This window comes from Chiroxiphia lanceolata, chromosome 4 (genome assembly GCF_009829145.1).
Source record: "Chiroxiphia lanceolata isolate bChiLan1 chromosome 4, bChiLan1.pri, whole genome shotgun sequence".
NCBI classification, from domain to species: Eukaryota; Metazoa; Chordata; class Aves; order Passeriformes; family Pipridae; genus Chiroxiphia; species Chiroxiphia lanceolata.
In genome coordinates, this window is record NC_045640.1 from 26977740 (window position 1) to 26999249 (window position 21510).

General features: G+C 39.7%; 1 protein-coding gene across 6 annotated transcripts in view; it reads right to left on the reverse strand.

The window, feature by feature from the left end:
* Nucleotides 1-11968, reverse strand: part of GABRA4 (gamma-aminobutyric acid type A receptor subunit alpha4) — a 73127-nt gene extending 61159 nt beyond the window's left edge. For 2 of the 6 annotated variants that reach the window (XM_032685176.1, XM_032685175.1), the window contains exons 1-3: nucleotides 11736-11968; nucleotides 11507-11625; nucleotides 2264-2331 (exon numbers count right to left, since the gene is read on the reverse strand). In XM_032685176.1, the coding sequence (XP_032541067.1) occupies nucleotides 2264-2331; nucleotides 11507-11625; nucleotides 11736-11818 (270 nt within the window). In that variant the 5' untranslated portion in view covers nucleotides 11819-11968. The remainder of the gene's footprint in view (nucleotides 1-2263; nucleotides 2332-11506; nucleotides 11626-11735) is intronic. The other 4 variants (XM_032685179.1, XM_032685178.1, XR_004356574.1 and 1 more) reach the window with 3 other exon arrangements.
* Between the last annotated feature and the right edge of the window lie 9542 nt (nucleotides 11969-21510).

The window sequence follows — 21510 nt, forward strand, 5'->3', positions numbered from 1 at the left end:
CTTAATTTCTTACATTAGTCATATCAATAAATTACTACACATTTAATCGTTAAGGAATAATTAATCTAATTAGGTTGCAGGAAGCAGGCAATTGAATTTGTAATCAAGTATATAACTGGAAACAAAATGATCTCTGACAAGAAGTGTCAACAGATTTTTAAAGAAAATATATCCATAAATTTGCGGTTGCTGTCTAAATTAAAAATAGCAGGACAAACAATTACTTCCACTTTAAAGTTAGGAAAGAAAACTTAATTTCATCTCACGGAAAGTAAGCTTTTAGCTGAGGAAAGCTAAATAAGTTCTTTGCCATACCCACAAAACATGGATAATAAATTATATATAGATATACATACATACACATTTTTTTAAACTATGTAACTATGCCATTAACCCTCAGAAAAGCCATACAGATGCTCCAACAAAAACATAAAAACAACTGCAGAACTGCAGACATGGGCACATCATGAGAAATAATATGTGAATGAATGGGTGAAGGAATGCATTTCTCATCTCAGGAAGCAAAAGCATTTCACACAAAAAAACCATCATGTGGCATTGAAAAAGGTAACATGGAAAGCTTTGAGTCTTTTTAACTCACAGTTGTGATTTTGTTAAGCAAACAATACTTTCTGACTTCGTTTCAAACTCTTCTGTATAATGTTACCATTGAAACTACTTGTCAGGCCATATCTATTTGCATTCGCAATGAGGCACATCTACTGGTGTAATGCATTTTAGGATTATATCTGTCTTCTTTTCCATGACTGTATCCTTCACTGTGATTTATAGTTAATCCATGAAAAGTGTCTTTTCTAGTGTCATGTCTTGCTGGTGACTTCATAGCTCACAAGTAGTAGTTTCTGTTATTAGCCTCTACGTGACAGATTTTGTAATGTAAGATTTCAACCACTTTCATTACACTGGGTACCAAAGCAACTAAAAAGACATTCTGATCATCCCCTGTACTGATCCCATATCACACTTCACCATTGCAGTGAATTTTCTGAGTGCAGTCACATTACACTGGGTCACTTATGGATACATCAACTAAAAAGTATTCCAAAAACAACCCCTGGATCCTTCCTGACTAATATAGCCTCCTAACTAATCCCTAATGATGAAAGGGGAAATATCTGCTGTAAAGTCTCCTTTTGCAAGTTCCTTACCTACCTTCAGTCTTCTGTCTTCTCCAGTATAACTAGTAACTTCCCACATGCCACCATATCAAATGCTTCAATGAAACCTGAGAGATGCCATGCAGCCCTCACTGTAGTTTTTAGGCACATATTACTAGATTTCCTTAGTATTTCCAGATTCTTGTACCCCTTGTCACACTGATAAGCATCATACTGTACATGACAGCCAATGAAGGGGTAAGATGCATTTCAACATCAGACTGCTGTCATAAATGTAGCCCTTGAAAAAATATTTTGCTATCGCATACCTTTCCACATGATAGAAGCAAATCAGGTACACCACAAAGTGAATGACAGCACTATATGGGAAGAAAATTACTACCCTGAAACTACCTTTTCCATAGAGAAGTTCAGTTCAGCACACATATGGCTGTGTTACTTCCATAGGATTTCTTGAATAATTTATAAAAAGAGAAACTAGTGTATGATTTAAGGGTGTACTACTGTATTTTAGAAGTTGGTAAGAGTTCTGCTGGATTTGACCTTGAAAGCAAAAGGCATTCAGGCCCAAATAACAGAACATGTAAATGTAACATTTCTCCTCTCTTACTATTTCATGCATGTCACTTGGACGTTCAATTTCTGCAGATACCTATGAAAACTCTTTTCAGTCAAACATTTGCTGAAAGCAATGCTAAAAGGAGTACAAAGACCAGCAAAGGGTATTTGTCTGAAATGAAAATGTCAACAAGTATTTGTGATGTCATTATTATTCACCTGACAATAACACAAGTTTCAGAAATGAAAAGCAATTTCAAAGATATTACACATTTTCCCCACAAGTAGACCGATTTAGACACTCCCTGGAAGGCCTGATTCTGCCTCTACACCATGAAAATCTGTTTTAAATCCTATGAAGTGAATTCCTTAAACCAGCCAAAACCCACTGAAAGTGTGACCAGAATCAGGCCTGATGGATCTAATTATAACTTGTAAATTAAGCTGTTACTAATCTTGCCTAATTTGCATGATTGACAGAACAGTACAGATGAAGCATCCACTCCTACTGCAGTTAATGGTTTCTCAGAGCCAGGAAATGGCATTTTAATCTCAGAAATACATACCATTTCTACATCAGAAACAGGTCCAAAACTGGTGACATATATATCTGTTTTGACTTCAGTAACAGGACCTAATGTATGAAAAGGAAGTGAGCAAGAAAATTTGAATTTTGCAGGTCAACAATTCCCATAAATGATCCTGGCGTGTGAACAGTTACCGCTTTCAGGGTTCTGTGGATGAGCAAGAGCAAAATGCAAACAAAGGTCAATTCAGATAAGTCTAGAATAAGAAGCACTGCTCAATTACCTTTACCACATAAGTAAATCAAAAGCAGCATTTTCATGCAAATCCCCATTCAGCAAACTAACTTTGACCCAGTGACTAAGAAAACTGATGCCAAAAAATTAAAAGGCTCACTGAAAACACCATGCTAATTAACAAAAAGCACTGCATTCAGGAAATCCACTTTCCTCATGGCATTTATTACTAATATTTGGTCCTACTGGTAATAACTGGACTACAAACATTAGCATGCTATGCACTGGGCAATTTAGTATTGCAGGATCAAGAACTGTATCCATATCCCATGATGTACTTAAGTGCTTTAATACTAACATTCAAAAGAAAAGTTGGATGTTCAAGCATTTTTGAGAGTCTGAACCTATGTCCACATCCTGCTACGAAGCCCATCTTGAAAGAGCTAGTGTTATTTAGGACATTGTTAAAAAGAAGGCACTGACTAGAGGTCTTGCACTCTCACAGCTGCATACGGCAAATCAACCATCAGAGAAAGCAGTTTCACTTTAATTATCATTTCCTTTACTACCTTGAAATTTCAGAGGGGCATTCACTCTACAGTTCCCCTTAAACCAAAGAACACACACATTAATATCACTGGGATTTAGGTCTGTTCCCAATGTAAAAGGCTAGAAAGCTGCTAATCATTACCAGCTGCTAAGATGATTCTGTGATCAAAGCATTAGCTAACAGTTTAATTCAGGTAATTAACTCACAGCATAAATTAAAAAATTAAAAAAAAAAAATCTACTGACGGTCTTACCAAACAGTATCTGTTTGAAAAAACACATATGATCTACAAATTCACAACCAGTTTCTAAACCCCTACAACTCAAATTTCTAAAGAGGATAAAGTGGTTCAAGTCTGTTAATTCAGGCTTTAACATAGTATTTGCAATCTAAAAATGAAAGGAGGAAAAGACTCAACAGGGTTAGCAGCAGAAGAATATGTCCCTCTTGAAGAGAAAAAAAAAAGTCACTCTTTACAGATGTCACTTTAAATCAAAGGGTAGAAGGAAAAAAACAAATATACAATGGGAAAACAGGGAAACTATACTTCTTGCACCTAGAATGAGTCCTAAGCTGTGAACAAAAAATAAAATAAAACCATGTAAAATAATTTTACTAAAGAATTTGCAAATTATGTAGAGAAGAACAGCTAAGAATTTTTCAACTAAATGTCAAAAAAAATGACTGCTGGAAGCTAAGTTTCACAGACATTTCTTCAAGATATAATCTAAAGAAAATTCACTGTACAAGAGTTGGTAGCTCAGTGGTCCCTGGAAAGTAGGATAGTTTGGCATGTCTGTCTCGAAGAGGTTCTAAGAAGCAACTCCCAGGTTCCAGATAACACACTTTCGTACCACACCATTTGTTTTGCAGTGGGTTGCTCTCTGGACACGTCAAATGGAAGCTGCTCCCCTTTCTACAAATAAAAAAGTGTTTATTAGGTCAGGGAAATCCATGAGTGTTTGGATCATTCATTTTACTGACAACGCAGTCCAATGACATTTCCTGAATATAATTATTTCTGGAGAGCAGAAGAGCTCCAAGAGATTAGAAGTGAAGACATTCATCTACAGTGTTAGAAAATAGGAGAGAAAATAGAAGAGATTTAACTGCAACTGACCTCCCATAATCACACTACCGCTGTAATTTATCTAGGATCGTTTTAAATATATAAATATTTATTTCACTTGAACTTGAAATATTTCTGAAATCAGTTCTATAGAAATGAAATAAAGTCATTTTTTCACATAGCTTTAATAAGAAGATGCAGGAATTACTCTTTGTTACTCAATAATAAGAGAATGATGAATATTCAGTGCGTTCTTGCAAGAATCCCTTTCAGGAACTGAGTGCAATATTCAATATTCTTTTACTATTGAGTAACAGAGACTAGTCCCTGAATTCCTTTCAGGAACTGCTTTACTTGTTAGTTCTAAGAAACTAAATAGGAATAGACCTGAAACAAACCCCAAACCTTTAACTGCTTTTCTTCTGATGGTATATTCTTTTCTTTAGCTCATAGAACACTGTAATTTTCTAGCCATACCAACTTGAGCAAAGGGACAGATTTTTCCCAGAGGCACAAGCTGCTTCTCCTCAGACATTGATTTCTTCTGTTTCATTAAATGATTACAGCTTCTCAGGAATAAGTGTTTGGAGCCTTTTTGCAGATTTGTTTTTTGGAGTTTCTCAGAAAGAAGGGGAAAGTTAAGACCAAGAAGCTAACCTCCAAATCTTCAAGCCTATGACTTAATGCTATTAGAAATACTATAGCAGCAGCACAGAACAAACTATGCTTGAGTTCACTCTTCAGTAACTGTTATTCTGTTCTCAAATATTTATTATTATGACCCATGAGAAAGAAGGAATCAGGAAGTCTCAGACAATAACGAAGCCACAAAATAATGTTTACTTTTGGTTGCTTGCCCAACATGATGGCAGAAGAGTGACAGAACAAATGTTAAAATCACATTATAGTCCACTAGAAAATGGCAGATGAATGAGTATCAAGAAATATTTTAGGCATCCTAACAGTTATCCAGCTAGTACTGACATATAAATCCTTGCTTTGCAACCAAAACCTTTGCCAAACATTTAAATGTCTGGTAGGAGCAAATACAGCAGCAAGAGACAGTGAAGCTGATTATCTCCCTAATGCTTTCTCTCCAATTGCAGCCCTTTCATGCTCCACATCTTCCACCTACATTGGCCTTAACAGTAATAAAATGACAAATCTTGGATTTTCTAGCATGTCCCAGTACTTAATGCCAACCCAGGAGTATCTATGGCGACACCAATAACTATCTCTTATTCTTCTTGATCTAGAAGAAAACATAACTGCAGTTGGTAACAATAGTGGGGGTATAAATAGTGAGTCATGGTGCTGCTTCTTTTTTAAACTATTATTAATAGTGGGAATTCCTGTCAACGAGGAGGTGATCTGTAGTCACCTAACCTACTTTTACTGGTGATTTAAACAGTCCTCCAAAATAAATGTGTTGCACCACTAAATCAACTCAGGTTCTGCAAGCAGAAGATCCTATTAGAATCCCTAACACCCTATTACTGGCAATAAAATGCAGTGAGTTGTAAGAAGGCCAATTAACTTTGAATGTGACCATTTGAGCTTATCCCTCAATGGATGTTAAGTATCTATCCACCATAAATCTTCAGGGATGCTGAAGAACTATTTATAACATACCGTTGTGTATTTTTATGTCAATGAAATAGGAGGAGAGTCCTACACACTGCAGTGGGAACAGTTAAGTCTGAATCACTGCTTGCAAGATAATACACTTTAAAGAAGCTCAAGCAGGATTAAAAGCAACCCCTGCAAAAAGCCAGAATAGTTCAGTGGTATAGATGTTACATGTGGGCTGAAGAAGCGATGCCGGGCCCTAGGCCCGTGAAGATGAACATAAGACAGCTCTCCCATGCATTTTATGTCAACATATGGGTTGAACTGCAGCACAGCTCCCAGGGAAAGACTTTGGGCTCCATTAGTGCCGCGTCTCCATAGGCAACTGTCACTGCAGAGATCTCCACTGTATGTAAACAGTCAAATCCTGCACAGGCTTTCTGTGTATTGCAAATTTTGCCATCAAAAATCACACAACTAAATGGCAACATTAACAAACAAGTCTGTACAAAGGTTTCAGCATACAAAGTACAATTTAAATGCTAAGTGCAGTTAATGCTGCTATTATGAGATCAGTCCCAGGATACATAAACCACATAAAATTGTATTACATCAGTTCCTACAGCTACATTAAAAAAAAAGTAGTTGCTACAGATTTTTTTTAAATATAACTACATGTGAAAGATTTGGTGCTTTCTCTTTCCAAATTCTTGCTGCCTGAATAGGGCTGACATTTTTTAAATGAAGTGAAAAAAAAAAAAAGAAAAGAAAAAGCCATCATATGAAGCATGTTCTCTTGTTTCATTTTATCAGAGAACAGCTGAGGACACCTGCTATAAGTAAGAATTCTATTCAGAAGCCAGAACAAGTAGGTAGGGCATTTTTAAAAAATTAAAGTAGAATTCAAAAACCTGGGCTACATTCTCTACCAAAAGACAACACAAAAAACACGGGAGCACACAATAACCCTTGTCTCTATGTATGTTTATCCATGAGCATGTCTGAACCTGAAAAGGGGAAAAAATACCTCCAGAAATTAGGAGATTACTGGTTTTTTGCCTGTTTATCAGCAGATCATCTCTGCTGAGACAGCCAATAAGCTTGATACTGGTGCCAGTTTTCATGATGTGTACACCTGTCTACTAAGAACTGCACTATGAATATCAGCTAATTTTATACAGATCACTGAACAACAGACAGATGGTAATGACTTCAAGGATTACTAACCTGGGCCAAATTCAAATCCATCACCTACAGGTATCTAACACCATATCCTGTTAAGCTTTGAGTCATCTACTCTCACCAGCTGAGGAAGACTGGACAACTGCCTGAAAAAAAAAAAATGACCAGCTTCACTTTACAATGCTCACTTCAAGTCCATTTGCAACCTAAAAAATAAAAATAAATTACAATATCTATTATGCTGAGCAATGGAACCTTGAAGGAACACGTGAGTTCCTAGTAAGGGCAGATAATCATGTAGATATTTTTATTTTCTCTAAAACCAGAAAATTGTCTTTGCTCTTCAAGTGTATTCTGTGTTTATTTTCTGACTAAAGTCCTGCATTGACAGGAAATGAAACTCTTCAGAAATGCTGTTCATCAGCTGAACATCACACAGCCTAGACAGGGCTGAGAAGCCCTCTCCTACCCTTCTTATGGGAGACAATAGCCAATATATTTAATTCCACCAAGTACTCAGGTGCATTTTCACAGGTATGAGATCATGAGAAAGAATACGAAAAGAGAAAGAAAATAAAAAGGGAAACGAATGTACACAGTCCTGTTCCTTCTACTCATGAGTCAGTGTATGTGGCAGTTTTCAAAGAGAAAGCCACAGAGCTAACACCATTTCAGGAGCTGATAGTGAGACTCAAAGCTCATGCCAGACTCTACCTCACACAACCAAACAGAACTCAGGAAGGGAAAGGGCTTCAGCTTTCACTGACTGATGGGCAACCACACCACAATGAGCCAGTAACACACTGTGGACAACACCAGCAGCTTGTGGTTAGCAAGTTTCACAGTCAATCTAAGACCCTTGGGCAGGAGGCAAGTCACACATCACCATCTTTCTTTGGTCTGGCTACACACTTGGCCATTAAAGGCAAGACACCAGAGATGAGATGTTCTCTAAAAGGCACAATTCATTAAAATGAGCAGATACATGGCAGCATGCAGTGATGCTGCCCTCATCAGTGATGCTGCCTCTCTCTTTTCCTTCCTACTTTCCTAAATCCTGGCTTAAGTGTGATGAGATACTGTATCATGAAAGTTTCAAAGACACCATTACATTTTTTAAAGTTACAATCCAATACAGGTTTGAATGGGCTCTTGCAGGCTCTTGCTTATGTCAAGAGTTGCTCAGTACAGTCTGAAACCAGGCATGAGTTTAAAATGGCAAATCAGACTCAGGCCTTTTACTTCAAGTGAATAACGCTCCTTTCATAGACTTTGGAATTCTACTATCACTTTGAAACTAATCACCAGAAAGGTGATTTTCAGAGCAAATCCAACTTTTTTTTAACTTTCTATAGTTTTCCTCCATGTCATACACAAAATTTTTAAAAGCAGATGAAAACTGGAGACAGGGTTTAACTAGAAATGCTTCTACTTCAAACTTTTACAGCTGAATCAAAATAGTACTGTGCTAGTACTCTTGAAGTTTTCCAGCAGGTAATACTTTTAATTGAGGACACCACAAGCGGCTTCTGTAAAATCCCTGTTTTTTATAGAGTGGTTTTGACCAGGAGACCCACTTAGATTACAAATTGAACGCTGAAATTCCAGATAATGATATAACCAAGCATGCAGGTCAGGGAATGAACTGACTTCATTTCCATCACACTATTTTCAAACAGCCAACAGCATTACTTCATTCATCAGTCCCTAAATACCTTCCCTCTACTAAAATTCAAAACTCTTATGCATTTAAAGTCTTCCTGACAGCAGCTGCAAGTTTTTTTCTTTCCTACACAAAACTGCCTGTTCTGCTTTGTTTCATTAAATTTCTAGGTGACATTTCATTGCTTCTGTCTTGTATCTTTAGATTCCCTCCCTCCTCAACTTAATGGGAACTTTCACTTAAATGATCTTTAATAAGCTTTTTCATAAACTCTTAGTATCTATTACACTAAGCACTGTGAGGTTTGGTAGTAAGTGACAACAACTTTTTAGGTTTATGACATTCATAAAGTGAATTTTTAATGAAAGGTGTTAATTCAATGACATGGGGAACTTCATTCTTATATTAATCCCCAACATACACCATGCTCCCATATAAGCACCACCAAGACAAGCTTTCATACACTCCACTGAGATTCCCCACTCTTCTGGGAGACAACTTCCACATTTGTAAGCATGCTCAAGAAATTTAACTTCTCCTCCATAACTACCATGGAGAATTTTGATCCAGTTTTTGGAAGTCTCCAAAATCAAACATATTCTACTTTGCTCTGCAGGCGAAGAATCTTAATGCATTGTTATTTGTGATAACTCTGGAATATACCAGCAAAATTCAGAATATGGCTACCTCCCCAAGTCTGATTTTAAAGATAATTTGCACCAGAATTAGAAATATTTTCATTAATTTGAAGTTTAAAATCAGCATCAGTCAGACCTCTGTGACGCCTTTCGTTCTTAAAATAAAATCTCCGTTTCATTTCAGGCCATGTGAAAACTAGATAGTAAATCAGCTTTGAGAAGAAAACAAATGTAAGTATTCTTCTGTTCATCAAAAAGTGATGTAGCTTTAACATTACCAAAACACACTATACTTTCCATCTCTAAATATTCCCATCCCCTATGACATTTTGTTTGCTACCTATGCTATAAACTAGCGAGTGACCCACTTTTAAGATATAAATCCCATTTGTCATAAAGATTTATCAGCATAAAACCCCCAAAATATAGGGAAAAGTTGATTTTGATATTCTGTATTTCAATAACTAATGTATAGTTACTACTCTGAGTAATGTCAAAAAATAGAATTTGATCAATTGAAGAAATTTCTTTCTTTCCTTGGTTTTGTTGGGTGTTTTTTTCCAAAGTTGTTCCTTAAATCAGGTGAAGATAATTTTCACTGTAAGAAGCTAGGGAGGCAAGCATCATTTTCAAAACCAAAGTATTTTTCACCCATGTTTTACTTAAAAGTTCAAAACTCAAAGATGAGTTTTTTAAACCATACAAATGGTTATAAAGAAGGAAGAAGAAAGAAGCAGTACAATATCCATTTTCTGAAATATTCACTAGAAGTGTTTTCCCTAGGCTGAAATCTGAGAGTTTTTTTTCCTCCCTCTCTCATTTATTTTAATACTGCCAATATGAAAGCTCAAGAAGATACAATGAACTTTTTCTCCTTGATTGCGTTTTGCTGAAAGTCTCCAACGCTTTCAGGGGAAGAAGTTCTACTCTTGCAAAATATTCTGCAAAGGACAACTGTATTAAAATGAAAATCAACATATATTACATATTTAGTAGTTGTTTAATTTTGGAAATCTGATAATGCTCATAAAGCATCTTTGCTAGATGACTAATTAGTTGGCATTCAACCTAAAATGATGCCAAACATAGCACATCTCTTGTACACGTGCAGAAGTGTCTGTAACCTCTCCGCAAAGACTAAACTGCAAAAGGCTATCAGTTCCCACTGATTCCTCTGGGTGTTAACAAATTTAGCTTCCTTCTCACTTAATGTGTAAGCTAACTTCAGAAGGCCTCGCTTATTCAATACACTCAAAATAATAAAAGAGTGATCAACAGTGCCAGGTGTTGTCCTTTAACAACCACGATCATGCATGTGAGCACTGTATATGGCATGTGGGGAATGTGTTGGTATACATGTCAGTGTAGATGGATCACGTGTATGAAGAAGGTACTTTCAGAGGAGGAAGAAAGTATTTCGCAACACAAACCTACGCAAGGATCTCATTCAATCTTGCATAGGAAGCAGCCTATAATACCCTTGTTATAGATTTGTGCATTATAAGAAGGGCTGTAGCATTTCATTATAAATCTTTTTTTTCCTACTTTTAAATTTACATTTTTAATATCTTCATTTCAGATTACAAAATATTTTTTTTATTTTGCCTGGATTTTAATGATTTTTGGTTCCAAGTCCCTACACAGAAACATTAAAATCAATAAAGAACAGCAAGTCTGGCTGCCTCTTCAGCATCACAAAACTGCATCTTAACAGCCTGGGGTATCAGAGGCCCCAAACCCCCACATGCAGAGCATAGGTGAAGGCAAATTTTGAAACTCCTCCACATCTAATTCCTATACAGCAATTAAGTCTACTACTTCTAAACCAAAGCTGGAATTTCAGCAACTGTGGTAAAAAACTGGTGTGCTCAGGCACCTGAGCTCTGGTTTTCCCTAACTACTGGAACAGAACCCATCAACGACCCAACCTCTTAAGCTGGTTAAAAGTACGCTTGATTCTATTAGGACCCGACCGCGGCATTTACGGGTCAAAAACTGTCAAGAAGAAGAAGAATCTGCATGTTAGACAGGACCCTCCATCCCCATGAAGCCAACGCACACTGCCTTCAGGGTTTATTTTTCCTCCAGCGCAGCAGCCCGAGCCGGGGATGTGGGCAGAGCAGCGAAGCGGGGGATGAGCCCGGGACCGCCCCAGCGGGGCTCCCACAGCCGGGACTGCGCAGCACCCCCGGAGCTTTGGGGGCCAAGAGCTGCTTCGCTGTCGGCCCTTCCCGGAGAGCTCAAACCCCGGGGCGGGGAGTGGGGACACACCCCCACGTTTTCGGTCAGTAACGGGTCGGACGAGCGGTGACCGCTGCGCCCCCCACCCCTGCCCAGCGACCCCCTGCCCGCCGCCGTCACCGCGCCGCCACCGTACCCCCGAATCCCGGTCGCAGCCGGTTGTCATAGCCATCCAGGAGGCTGTTCAGGATACTGGTGAAATTCTCCGGCCACAATTTCTCCTCTTTTTTGCTCTGCCCGGGCGGCCCGGTGAGACTGCGAGGCAAAGAGGGAGCGGGTGAGCGGAGCCGCCGGGAGCCCGCGGGGGGCAGCGGCACCGGGACCGGCCGCCCGGGGCCCCCCGGCGCCGCCGCCGGGGTACTCACCACGTCGCCAGGCACAGGCAGTGCAGGAGGGCGATGGAGAGACCCGAGGACATGGCGATGGCTGGCTCCTTGGCAGAAACCATCTTTGCATGCCATACTTCACGCCTGGGCACGTTAAGCGCCTCGTCCGGGGCGGGGAGGGGGGCGCGGGGCCCGGCGGGGGAGCGGCGGCCCCCGGCGGTCCCACATGCGCGGCGCCCCGGTTGCCAGGCGCCCGGCACGGGCGGAGGAGAGGCGAGCGACTTTCCCCGCACCGTTAACTCTCTCGGGGCAACAGGCGCCGCTCCCGCCGCGCCCACTCCCGCCCCGCCCGCGGCCCCGCGCTCCGCCCCGCGCTCCCCTCCCGGCCGGGGTCCGCAGCCCGCCCGCTGCCGTGCGGGGCGGAGGTGGGGGACGGGGCGGGGAGGGGAAGGTGGATGGAGGCGTCGCGGGGGTGATCGCGGTGGCGAAGTCTTCGTTCGTCCCGATCGCCTCTGCTCCCGGAGGGGGGAACAAAACTGAGAGCGGGGGCGGGAGGGGGTGGTTAATTCCCCGGCGAGGGGGATGTAGGAGCAGGTGGGAGAGGAGCCGGGGAAGGAGAACAGGAGGGGGAAAGGAGCTCTGACTTCAAGGTTAAAAGAGAGCACACCTTTGCAAACCAAATGGGAGCGAGTGGGTTATCCCACGTTTCTAAAAGCAAAAAATGCCAGAATAAGTGAATGTTTTTATATTATATCTGCGGGGTTTTTTTCTTTTTTCTTTTCTTATCATTCCTATAATTAGGAAACAAGATTTGGTGACCCAAAAAATTTCCATTATGCAAGGTCTAAGGGATTCTGCAAGAATTACAGTAAAATCCACTCAGAAGTGTTGGTAGTCTGTCACAGGCTATTGAGATGGTTGGGTGGAGTGAAGAACAAAGGGGGAAAGGAGGAAAATGGGGGATGTTCTCCACACAATAGGTATTGGCAATAAAAAACTTGTTTTTCTGATCAAGTGTGCTGCACAGACAATTATTTAGGTTTGGAAATCAGTGTGTGTGTCAATTTTAATGGGGATGGTGAAGTTCATCGTGCAGGGGCATGTTAGGGCAGGTATTGTAATTGACTCAAAAACTACAGTACTGACATAAAAAGGTTTTATTCATTACTTACTACAGTATCTTCCAGCACTGAAATGCCTGACTATCTTCAAAACTACTGTACACTTGAAATCTTCCTGATTGTACTTCAGAGCTTGTTCCAGCTAGGGTGCCCTTTGCTGATTCGTTTGAAAAAACAATTAAAGCTGTGCTTGAAATCCATTTAGCTTGCTGACGCTGTTTATCTTTCAAAAAACTCTGTCTAGGCAGTCAGTTCTGCTTCCAATTTTAAAAGCCCTATTTAGGCCTCTGCAGATTACTAGTCTGCTTCCTGAGATCCTGACAGTATCCTCATCTCCTCACTGCCTTACAGGATCCTGTTCTGACTGCCTTACTGGAATGACAAATGCTCTGCTAAAACCTCACAGAGTGGGGCAGCCTGGCTATGGACAACATGCACATTCTGTGCAGTATTTACAAGCCTGGACAACGCAGACGGTAGGATGTCACACCAAGGTCACTTCAGCTCCTGTAATGAGGCTCTGGGAGCAACTTATTTAACTCCACATACAGGTGAAAACCAGCATGACAGCCAGAGTCCACTGCCCTGGCTTCATTGGCAAACTGGTCAGGAACAACAGAAGGATGGATGCGCAGCTCTTCAGGAGTCTGATTTCACTGGAGTCAGATAAATTTGTCTGGGTTAATCAGCCACTTTTGATTTTCTATAAAGTGTTGTGACTTGTTTTCCTGGACCAATCTTCTGCTCTAGCATGGCCTATGCCAAGAGGATACTTAGAACTGGCCTCCAGGAAAGAGAGTCTCTAGTTTTCTCCCTCGCAACAAAAAGTAATCCCTTGTTCCAGAATACTGGAAGTATTTCTAAGTGAGGTTATCTCATCTAGAGACATCTCAGTAAAATTTTGCTGACAGAAGCCAAACTCAAAAATTAAAACAAGGGTAATAGATGGTAATGGAGAACTGGGCAGAATCCTGGTAGCTAGTCACAGACACGGAGCAAAACATGGCTCTAAAACACTGTCGCTTCTGGCAGCTGCTGAGGAAGAAAGCAAATAAGACCCTGGCAGTGCTGCAGGCCCCCTTGTGTTTAGACTGTTTTATTACCTTCCGCATATGTATAGACACCTGTGCAAACTGAAATGGAAAAGTCAAGTGGTATTCACTAGTAATGATCTCACCACATGAATGTCACAAGAAATGCTATCACACAACCCCCTCTCAAATCCATACCTGGAGTCAGTAGCTCTGCTACAGGCAGAAATCAAAGAAACTCACTCCATTACCCCCTTTCATCAAATCTAGGAGCTGAGCTGGTCTTTGAATGATTTCTGAATTCTTTAGAACAAAGAATGATATTATTAATACCTTTTACCTCTTCGGTACAGATACTTCAGTAAAGTAACCGAAGTAACATACAGTAAAGGTAACATCAGGTTACAAGATTTGTGGACATGCCATGCCAGGGCAAGAAGTACTCAAGGCTTTTAAGAAGATGTTCATGTTGCTTTTTCTAAGAAAATGTAAACATAGCGCCCTTTTGTCACACCCAGCCTGTCTCAGGTTGCATTGGTGTAGGATCCGGGTGCCATATTAGTCCCTACAAGTGCTAAAACGAAATAAAAAATCACTTTCTCTAAATATAGAAAATTAATTCTAACACTTCTCAAATTTATCAGTGGTTAACATCTCCCTTAAATCCAGCAATAACTATCAAGAACTCCATAAGACTAATACTAAAACCAGAGATCATTGTCCTTGGTATCTGAAAAACTGTGTCATTTGTAGATTGCTGAAGCTTTTACAAAACTAGGCTTGAAGGAAAGATAAACCAGTTAAAAAGAACAGGAAACAGTCTTGTAAGCCAGATATATCACCTCTGAATATTTGTTTATTACTTCTGATATATGCATTGCTCTGGTTAATTTCAATATATTTTGAATTATAACTTGAGAGCTATTCTAGATTTATTTTTTTTTTGCAATGTATTTGTAGCATAGACACACAAACTCCCGAGGTGCTTGTCTCCAGCAGATGTGTGCTGATTTGAAAAATACTGCTTCAAATGGTCTTTGATCTCTTCACGGTATATCTGGGTTATACCATCTCTCTAAAAGAACTTGGTGACTCCAAGAAGGATATAGTGGTCACAGGCTGGATTGCTGGTCCCTGAAACTGTTTGCTGAATTCAGCATTTTCCCAGCTTCTCCAGCTTTTACCACAATTATTCCAAGATTTCTCTGAAGAAATCTCACCCATCGGGGACTATTGTAAGAAGAGGACTATTTTTGCCAGGCTCCATATGCTCAGAAAGCACTTGAATTTCTTAAATAGATTTTTATTTTTTTTGTTACTGTCCCTATGCTGATGTATCCTACTAATGATTTTTGATGAAACAGACAATCTGGCTAAGCCTCAAAAGCAGTTTTATCCAAAGTTATGGATCTTCAAGTATAGCTTAATCATTTTTTATTTGTCACAACACACAGAGAAGCAGAAATTTTTTAATCACTATTCCCATTTCTACTTTACCATCAGATTAAGTGGAAATAGAAAGGAAGTTTGTTCTTTTCTTGTGGAAGACATTATCTAACCTTTCCAGGTTTGGATTTTTTTCATTTGGATTTTTTTTCCCCTTTTGTAAACTATAGGCTCTATCAACACTACAGGTCATATAGGTAAATTATAGGTTACATTCTTTTCCCCAGCAGATTTCATTATTCAGCTGATTTTGATATGATTTAGTTCTGGCATCAAATCTCTAAAGATTTGAAAGCCTATATGAAAAAGACTGTGAAAATTTTTAATGCCCAGCTATATGTTGCATATTTAAAAGCCTCTAACTTTTAGAAAAGAGGAGATAAAAGTGGGATCACTGCCAAGCGTCTCAATGTTTCTTTACCTGAATAGCTAAGTCATTGATTTCTTGGATTTTTTACAGTTTTTACCCATATCAATAGAATTTCTTACGGTCTTGATCAAGCAACTTGTCTTCCCATACATCCTTTTTTAAAATCAGGGGTTAAGTTTCCATTCTTTGGAAAATGCATACCCCAATCCCATTTTTGGTTGATGACCAAGAAAAGGTATGGATACCTTTTCTGTACAGCTAACTAAAGGGTCTTTCACTTGCCTCCACTCCTGCATCCCCACTGATTAAAGAGATCATGGAAATCTACAAAAAAACCACCTGTCCTTGGGTTTATCAAGACTTTGATCTAGAGTTCAAGGTAGCCCTGTACTACCTGTTCAGGGAAGAGTTTTCCATCAGTGGGGATACCAGGACACTGTGGACTTTGATTGCACCTCTAATAATGCGCTTATGTTTAAGGAGTGTGGATTTTGGGCATATCAATTGCAACTTAAGTTCTGCTCTGGGAACAGTAAGACAGATGCTTAAGCTCTTTCTGGCTCTTCTTCCAGGCCAGGTTTCCCTTTCTGCTGTAGTTATAGTAGTTTTGTTTCCAGATTCTTACTTCAGTATCTGATTGTAAAGTTTTCACCTACATACTTCCTTCTCTCAAGAACTTAGTCTCGATAGATAAGACCAAGTAGGAACTGGACACAATAAAGTACTATTATTTCTGTTTTGCTGGGAACAGAGATGTAAAAAACTTAAGTGGCAATGCAACACCACGTATGAAATGGAACTGCTTCCCATGTAAAAAATTTGCAGCAGAACAGGAGCTTAATTCCAATCTACTGTGACCCAGGTCACTTCTGCAATCACCACCTGATCTGTCTTTTCAAAGCACAGCATAAGCTCTGTGTAAAACTGAATCTTCAGCTGGCCCAGCTTTGCTTCACTTCCATGGCCAGAACTCCTACGAAACTGCAGAAACTGATGCTGACATGCATTTAGCCGTGTATTTTTTCCTCTGACATATGGTATTTACAAGAATGTTCTACAGAACCATGGTTATTTTAACACACATGTCCTTGATTGCTTGGAATAAGACTAGAAAATCCTTTGAGTACCATATATATATATATATATATATATGTATATATATATACACATAGACACATGTATATATTGCTATTACTGATTGCAAGCGGATTTATGTGGATTCTAGTGATTGACACATGGATCTTTAAGGAGGTAAACTGTGAGCTTCATATTTAAGACCTTTACACTGCAATGGAAATGTGTTTGTGGAAGCACTCACTGCAGGAACTGCAATGTGGGGAAAAAAAGTGTTGTCAACAAGAAAGCACTAGAGGATTCATATGCCTCCATCTCTTCTTTCTCATCTGACCTTAACACTTCCCCAGCACACACACTCATATCACTGACCCATGCCCATCTGCAGCAGGAGCCCAGAGATGCAGGGGCCATCAGGTCAAGTCACAGTCACATCCACAGTGACAAAGTGGGGAATCAAGCAGGTCTCCTGACTTCTGTCTCTAAAATGGCCATCCCCAGAAAAATAAGATAAAAAGACTTCTTCATGCAGGGAGGAAATACAGATTTTTCTAAAAGCAATACAAGGCTGTCTTTGTTTCATTGAGGCGAAGGCAGCCAAGGTTATGGGGGGGAATCTGGGAAGCCACTGCCCTGTACACTGCCTTCCCCTGTCAGGGCTGCCACGTGTATTGCAAAATGTGTCAAAAATTTTAGTTGCCCCGAGCAACAGTTGCAAACCTTCTGCAGCATTCAGAAGTGATAGGCAGGGCAGAGAGGGGCAGGGAATTGAGGCAGGGCAAGCTTGAGGGGGCTGCTATGACTCAGAAGGAGAGAGGAGGAAGGCTGGGTGGTCCCATTTGCAGTCTCCTTCAGTTTTCTGCTTTCAGGCAGAGCCTCCTGCTTTACCATGTGCTTTTAAGACCACTGCATCCTGCTGCTAACAACTGCTCCCAGAGGGAACAATAGAGCAGAAGCACCAACAAGCTGCCTCCCTGGAAAGCTTCATGTTCCCAGTCATTACATGTCTATTAATCCCAGAAGTATATGAGGCAGATGCCTGAGGAATGAGTTAAATATGCCATGGAACCCATAAGTCTGGCCTCTGACTCACACTGAAGCCATTGGCAACAGCTCTAGTGATTTTCTCCCAGCCTTCCTGGTGCTTGGCTTGCCCAGATCTCTCAAAGACAGGAGGAACTTTAGTTTTCTTTAAAAGAGGGAGAGGAAAGAGTTGCAAAGTCTTTGGATTGTACAATGGGGGAAAAAAACCCTGAAAATTTGACCTAGGTGTTTTACTAGGTACTGCATAAAGAACCCCAAATCCTGCAGGCAGGTAAGTAAAACTGAGACTTCTGAATCTCGTGAGCCCTGTGGGGCTTACTTCTGATTCTCAAAAGTCTGGGGCTAGCAGTACTTAATAAGCTCTGTTTATGCTGCTCTTCCCTCATGTTGTTATGCTGGGGTGTTGGTGAGCCATGTTCAACACCACCTCTTCATTGACAATGATGTTCAAGTAAGAAGAGACAGTTGGCTTTGGTTTGGTTCACTTCTCAACGCTGCTTTCTTTGCTGTTGTCAAGTACACACAGTAACAGAGACCTTCCTTTCTACATTTGAAGAGGTACATATTTTATGACATTTGGAGAAATATTATGGCTGCAAAAGGAGCAAGGCACACAGTCACTTAAAGGTGTTCTGCATCTACCTTCTTACAAGAGATAGCTTGTTTAGTGGTACACCAAATGTAGTACACCTTTCTTATAATGATCATATTTGTATTCTAAATAAGAATTTCAGCATTTGCCCATGAGGTAGAGAATATTCCCTTTAACATATTTTAGTATAAAAGCAAACAGAATGATTGGGGGATTTACGCGAATAGAGCTTCCAAGCAGACTGGCCCAGAGGTCTGTAAACAGCCAAACAAATTGGTGTTTAGAACTGTAAGCTCTGATTGCAAAAGAAAAATTTGCTATTATTATAATACACTTAATCTACAGAAGACACACAACCAGTCTGCTCTTCATTACCATCTGGTGGTTGTTGCATGGAGTGGCATTACTCACATCTCAAAAAGTTACTGAGGGAAATTTTCATATCATCACCAGAAAGGAAAGGACACTGTGGCAGCAGTGGGCAGCACAGGGGGGCTGATTTTGTCTTATAGGCATTCATACAAAGGCATCAAGCCCAGAAAACACTGAATAGATGAGTGGGTGGAAAACAGAAAATTAAGAAGCATCTGGTGGTACTTCAGCATTTCATCAAGTAATTTAAGGCATACCTGAATATCATTTTCAGAGATCTGAGAACTGTTTGGGAAACATAGTGTGCTGTTCCCTCCCACTGATAGCAGTGGCCGCTGAGATCATTTCGCAGGATAAGGTCTTTTTTAGCCATTGTCCAAAACTAATTCCCAGATCTTCACTACTCACTCAGAGAGGTATCTTACAGTGGTATCCATTATAAAGTCTCTTCCCCTTCCCACATGATGATTTCATCAAAGGGAAACCTTGCACTGTGGTTCAGCTTGGAAGTGACATTTAGAAGTCATGGTCCAAACTACTCAAAGCACAGCGAGCCTCAAAGTTAGATGAGGTAGATCCAGGGCCTCTGAGCTGATTCTCACCCTTTTCAATCTTCCTGGAGTATTTCTTATCCTTGGAGTATTGCAGTTTGCTCTTATACCCAGTGAAAGATGACTGATGAAGTACCAATACCCTTTTGCTTTTACCAAAGTGTATGGATCAACAGATAATTAATGCACAGTGACAAGTCCACTCTAAGTAATTTGTAACAGTACAAATATAAGCTCTTGGCCACAGTCACAGAGTGTGCTGGTCTGTGTACACTATAGGGTTGATCCAGTGCAGCTGCAGCATTTTGCATCTCTTATGTTCTATATCGAATTTTTCAAAAATAGCATGAAAAAAAATCATTGTTGTAATTATAAAATTCACAAAGCATAATGTACTAAAAAACATAAATAGTTTTATACCTCAGTTTCTTTTTGCTTTTAAAGATGCAAAAATATCCTTTCAGATCCTTTCTCAGTTCTGCCACTGATTTCTGTGACCTTGGATAAGTTATTTAGGGCAAATCTTCTCAACAAGTGTAGCTAATTCTAAGTGCATAAATTTGTATGTAAGAGTGACATAGATCTCGTGGAGGCCAAATACCCAAATCTGCATTTAAAATTTCAATCCTCAAACCTCTATGTCTGAATTTCCTCTTCTTTAAATTTTAGAAAAGACTTATATATGTTGCAGGGATATTTGAAGGTATTAATTAGTTAAATGCACACAGTGACTTAAAAATGTAAAGCATATAAATACTAAGTATCAAATAGGTCAGTATTTAACCAATAGTCATGTTCTCTGTAGTTTAGACATTTTGTCGACTTTGTGTCTCATTGTAGATGTTTAATACATAATTAGCTTTCCAAATATTTCTCTGCTGGACACAGTAATCAGAGTACACGACATTAACACTATCTGAGAAATACCCTGTCTACATGAGAAGGCCTCCACTGTCACCTCTCTGACCTCTTAGCCCACTTAGACATGAGAAATGAAGACTTCCACTGCTGATGGTGAAAACATGTGGGTGGAAAATACAGGGGACAAAAAGGAAGTTGAATATTTTACAGAGACAAATACACAGTTCCAGGACGCAGACTTCACAAGATGAATGATTTTAAGAGGACAGATGACACAAGCACTCTCTCTTATCTCACAGAAAACCATCAGTGCCATTCCTGTCTTATTACTCCAGAGAAAAATATAATCTTTTGCCTACCCAAGACGAAGAAGTACAAATCTCCCCTGACTTACATATGATTTAGATACTGGGGTCATATAGATCCTGTTCCAAAACTCATTGAAGTAAACAAAAAACCTGCCACCCTGGCAATCCTGGATCAGAACCAGAAAGCATTTTTCACTTTGAGCTCCTAATTTACTACAGTGTTGTGTTTTTCTCTATATTTATAATACTTTTGTTTCTTATAGCCTCATTATTGTTGTTTTTATCCTGTTATACAAATTTTCTGATTTCTCAGTTCCCTATCTGACTATAGGCAGGTGATATTTTGCCTTTCTCAAAGTGGGGTGAAAAGGAATTTGACTTGTCTGCAATTCCCGTGGGCTGGCACCTCAGATTGCTCTAACACAGAGACAACATTGAAACACATTTTGCAGATTTGCTGAAATTAAAACCTTGATGATGTCCAGAAGCTGAAGTAAACATTAGGCCTTAATGTAGTAGTTGAAGGGAGGAGAATCAAAGAACAAGTCACTTAAGGAGACACTTAGCAAGACAAAGGAAGACACAACAGAGAGTTTGAGAATATGAGAAGCTAACTCAGATAAAGGATGCCAAAATCATCCCTCACAGTAGGAAAAGATGAGAGAGAAATGTTTCAAAATTATAAAATTATTATATTCTTGATATTTCATTTTTGGCCTCTTCTGTCCACAAAACAAAATCTTCTTTCAGTCTCTTTCACTTTTGTCCCAAGATGGTATTAAAAACTATCTGAAGATAGTATTGTTGACATCACAAAAATGCTTGATGATGCTCTAGGGAAACTCAAGGGAACAAGGGGATGCTACTCTACCCCTTATCTCACCCTTTACTGCTTTCCCAGCTTTAAGATTCTGCTGATTGCCCTAAAAGAGAAGTCAGGATGGTTTTGCTCTCTGAGGTAGGTTGGAAGGCAGCCACAAAGAGCTCAGTCTTTTCAAAATGCATGAAGAGTGAATAAACCAGTACTCCCTGTTGCTCATCTAT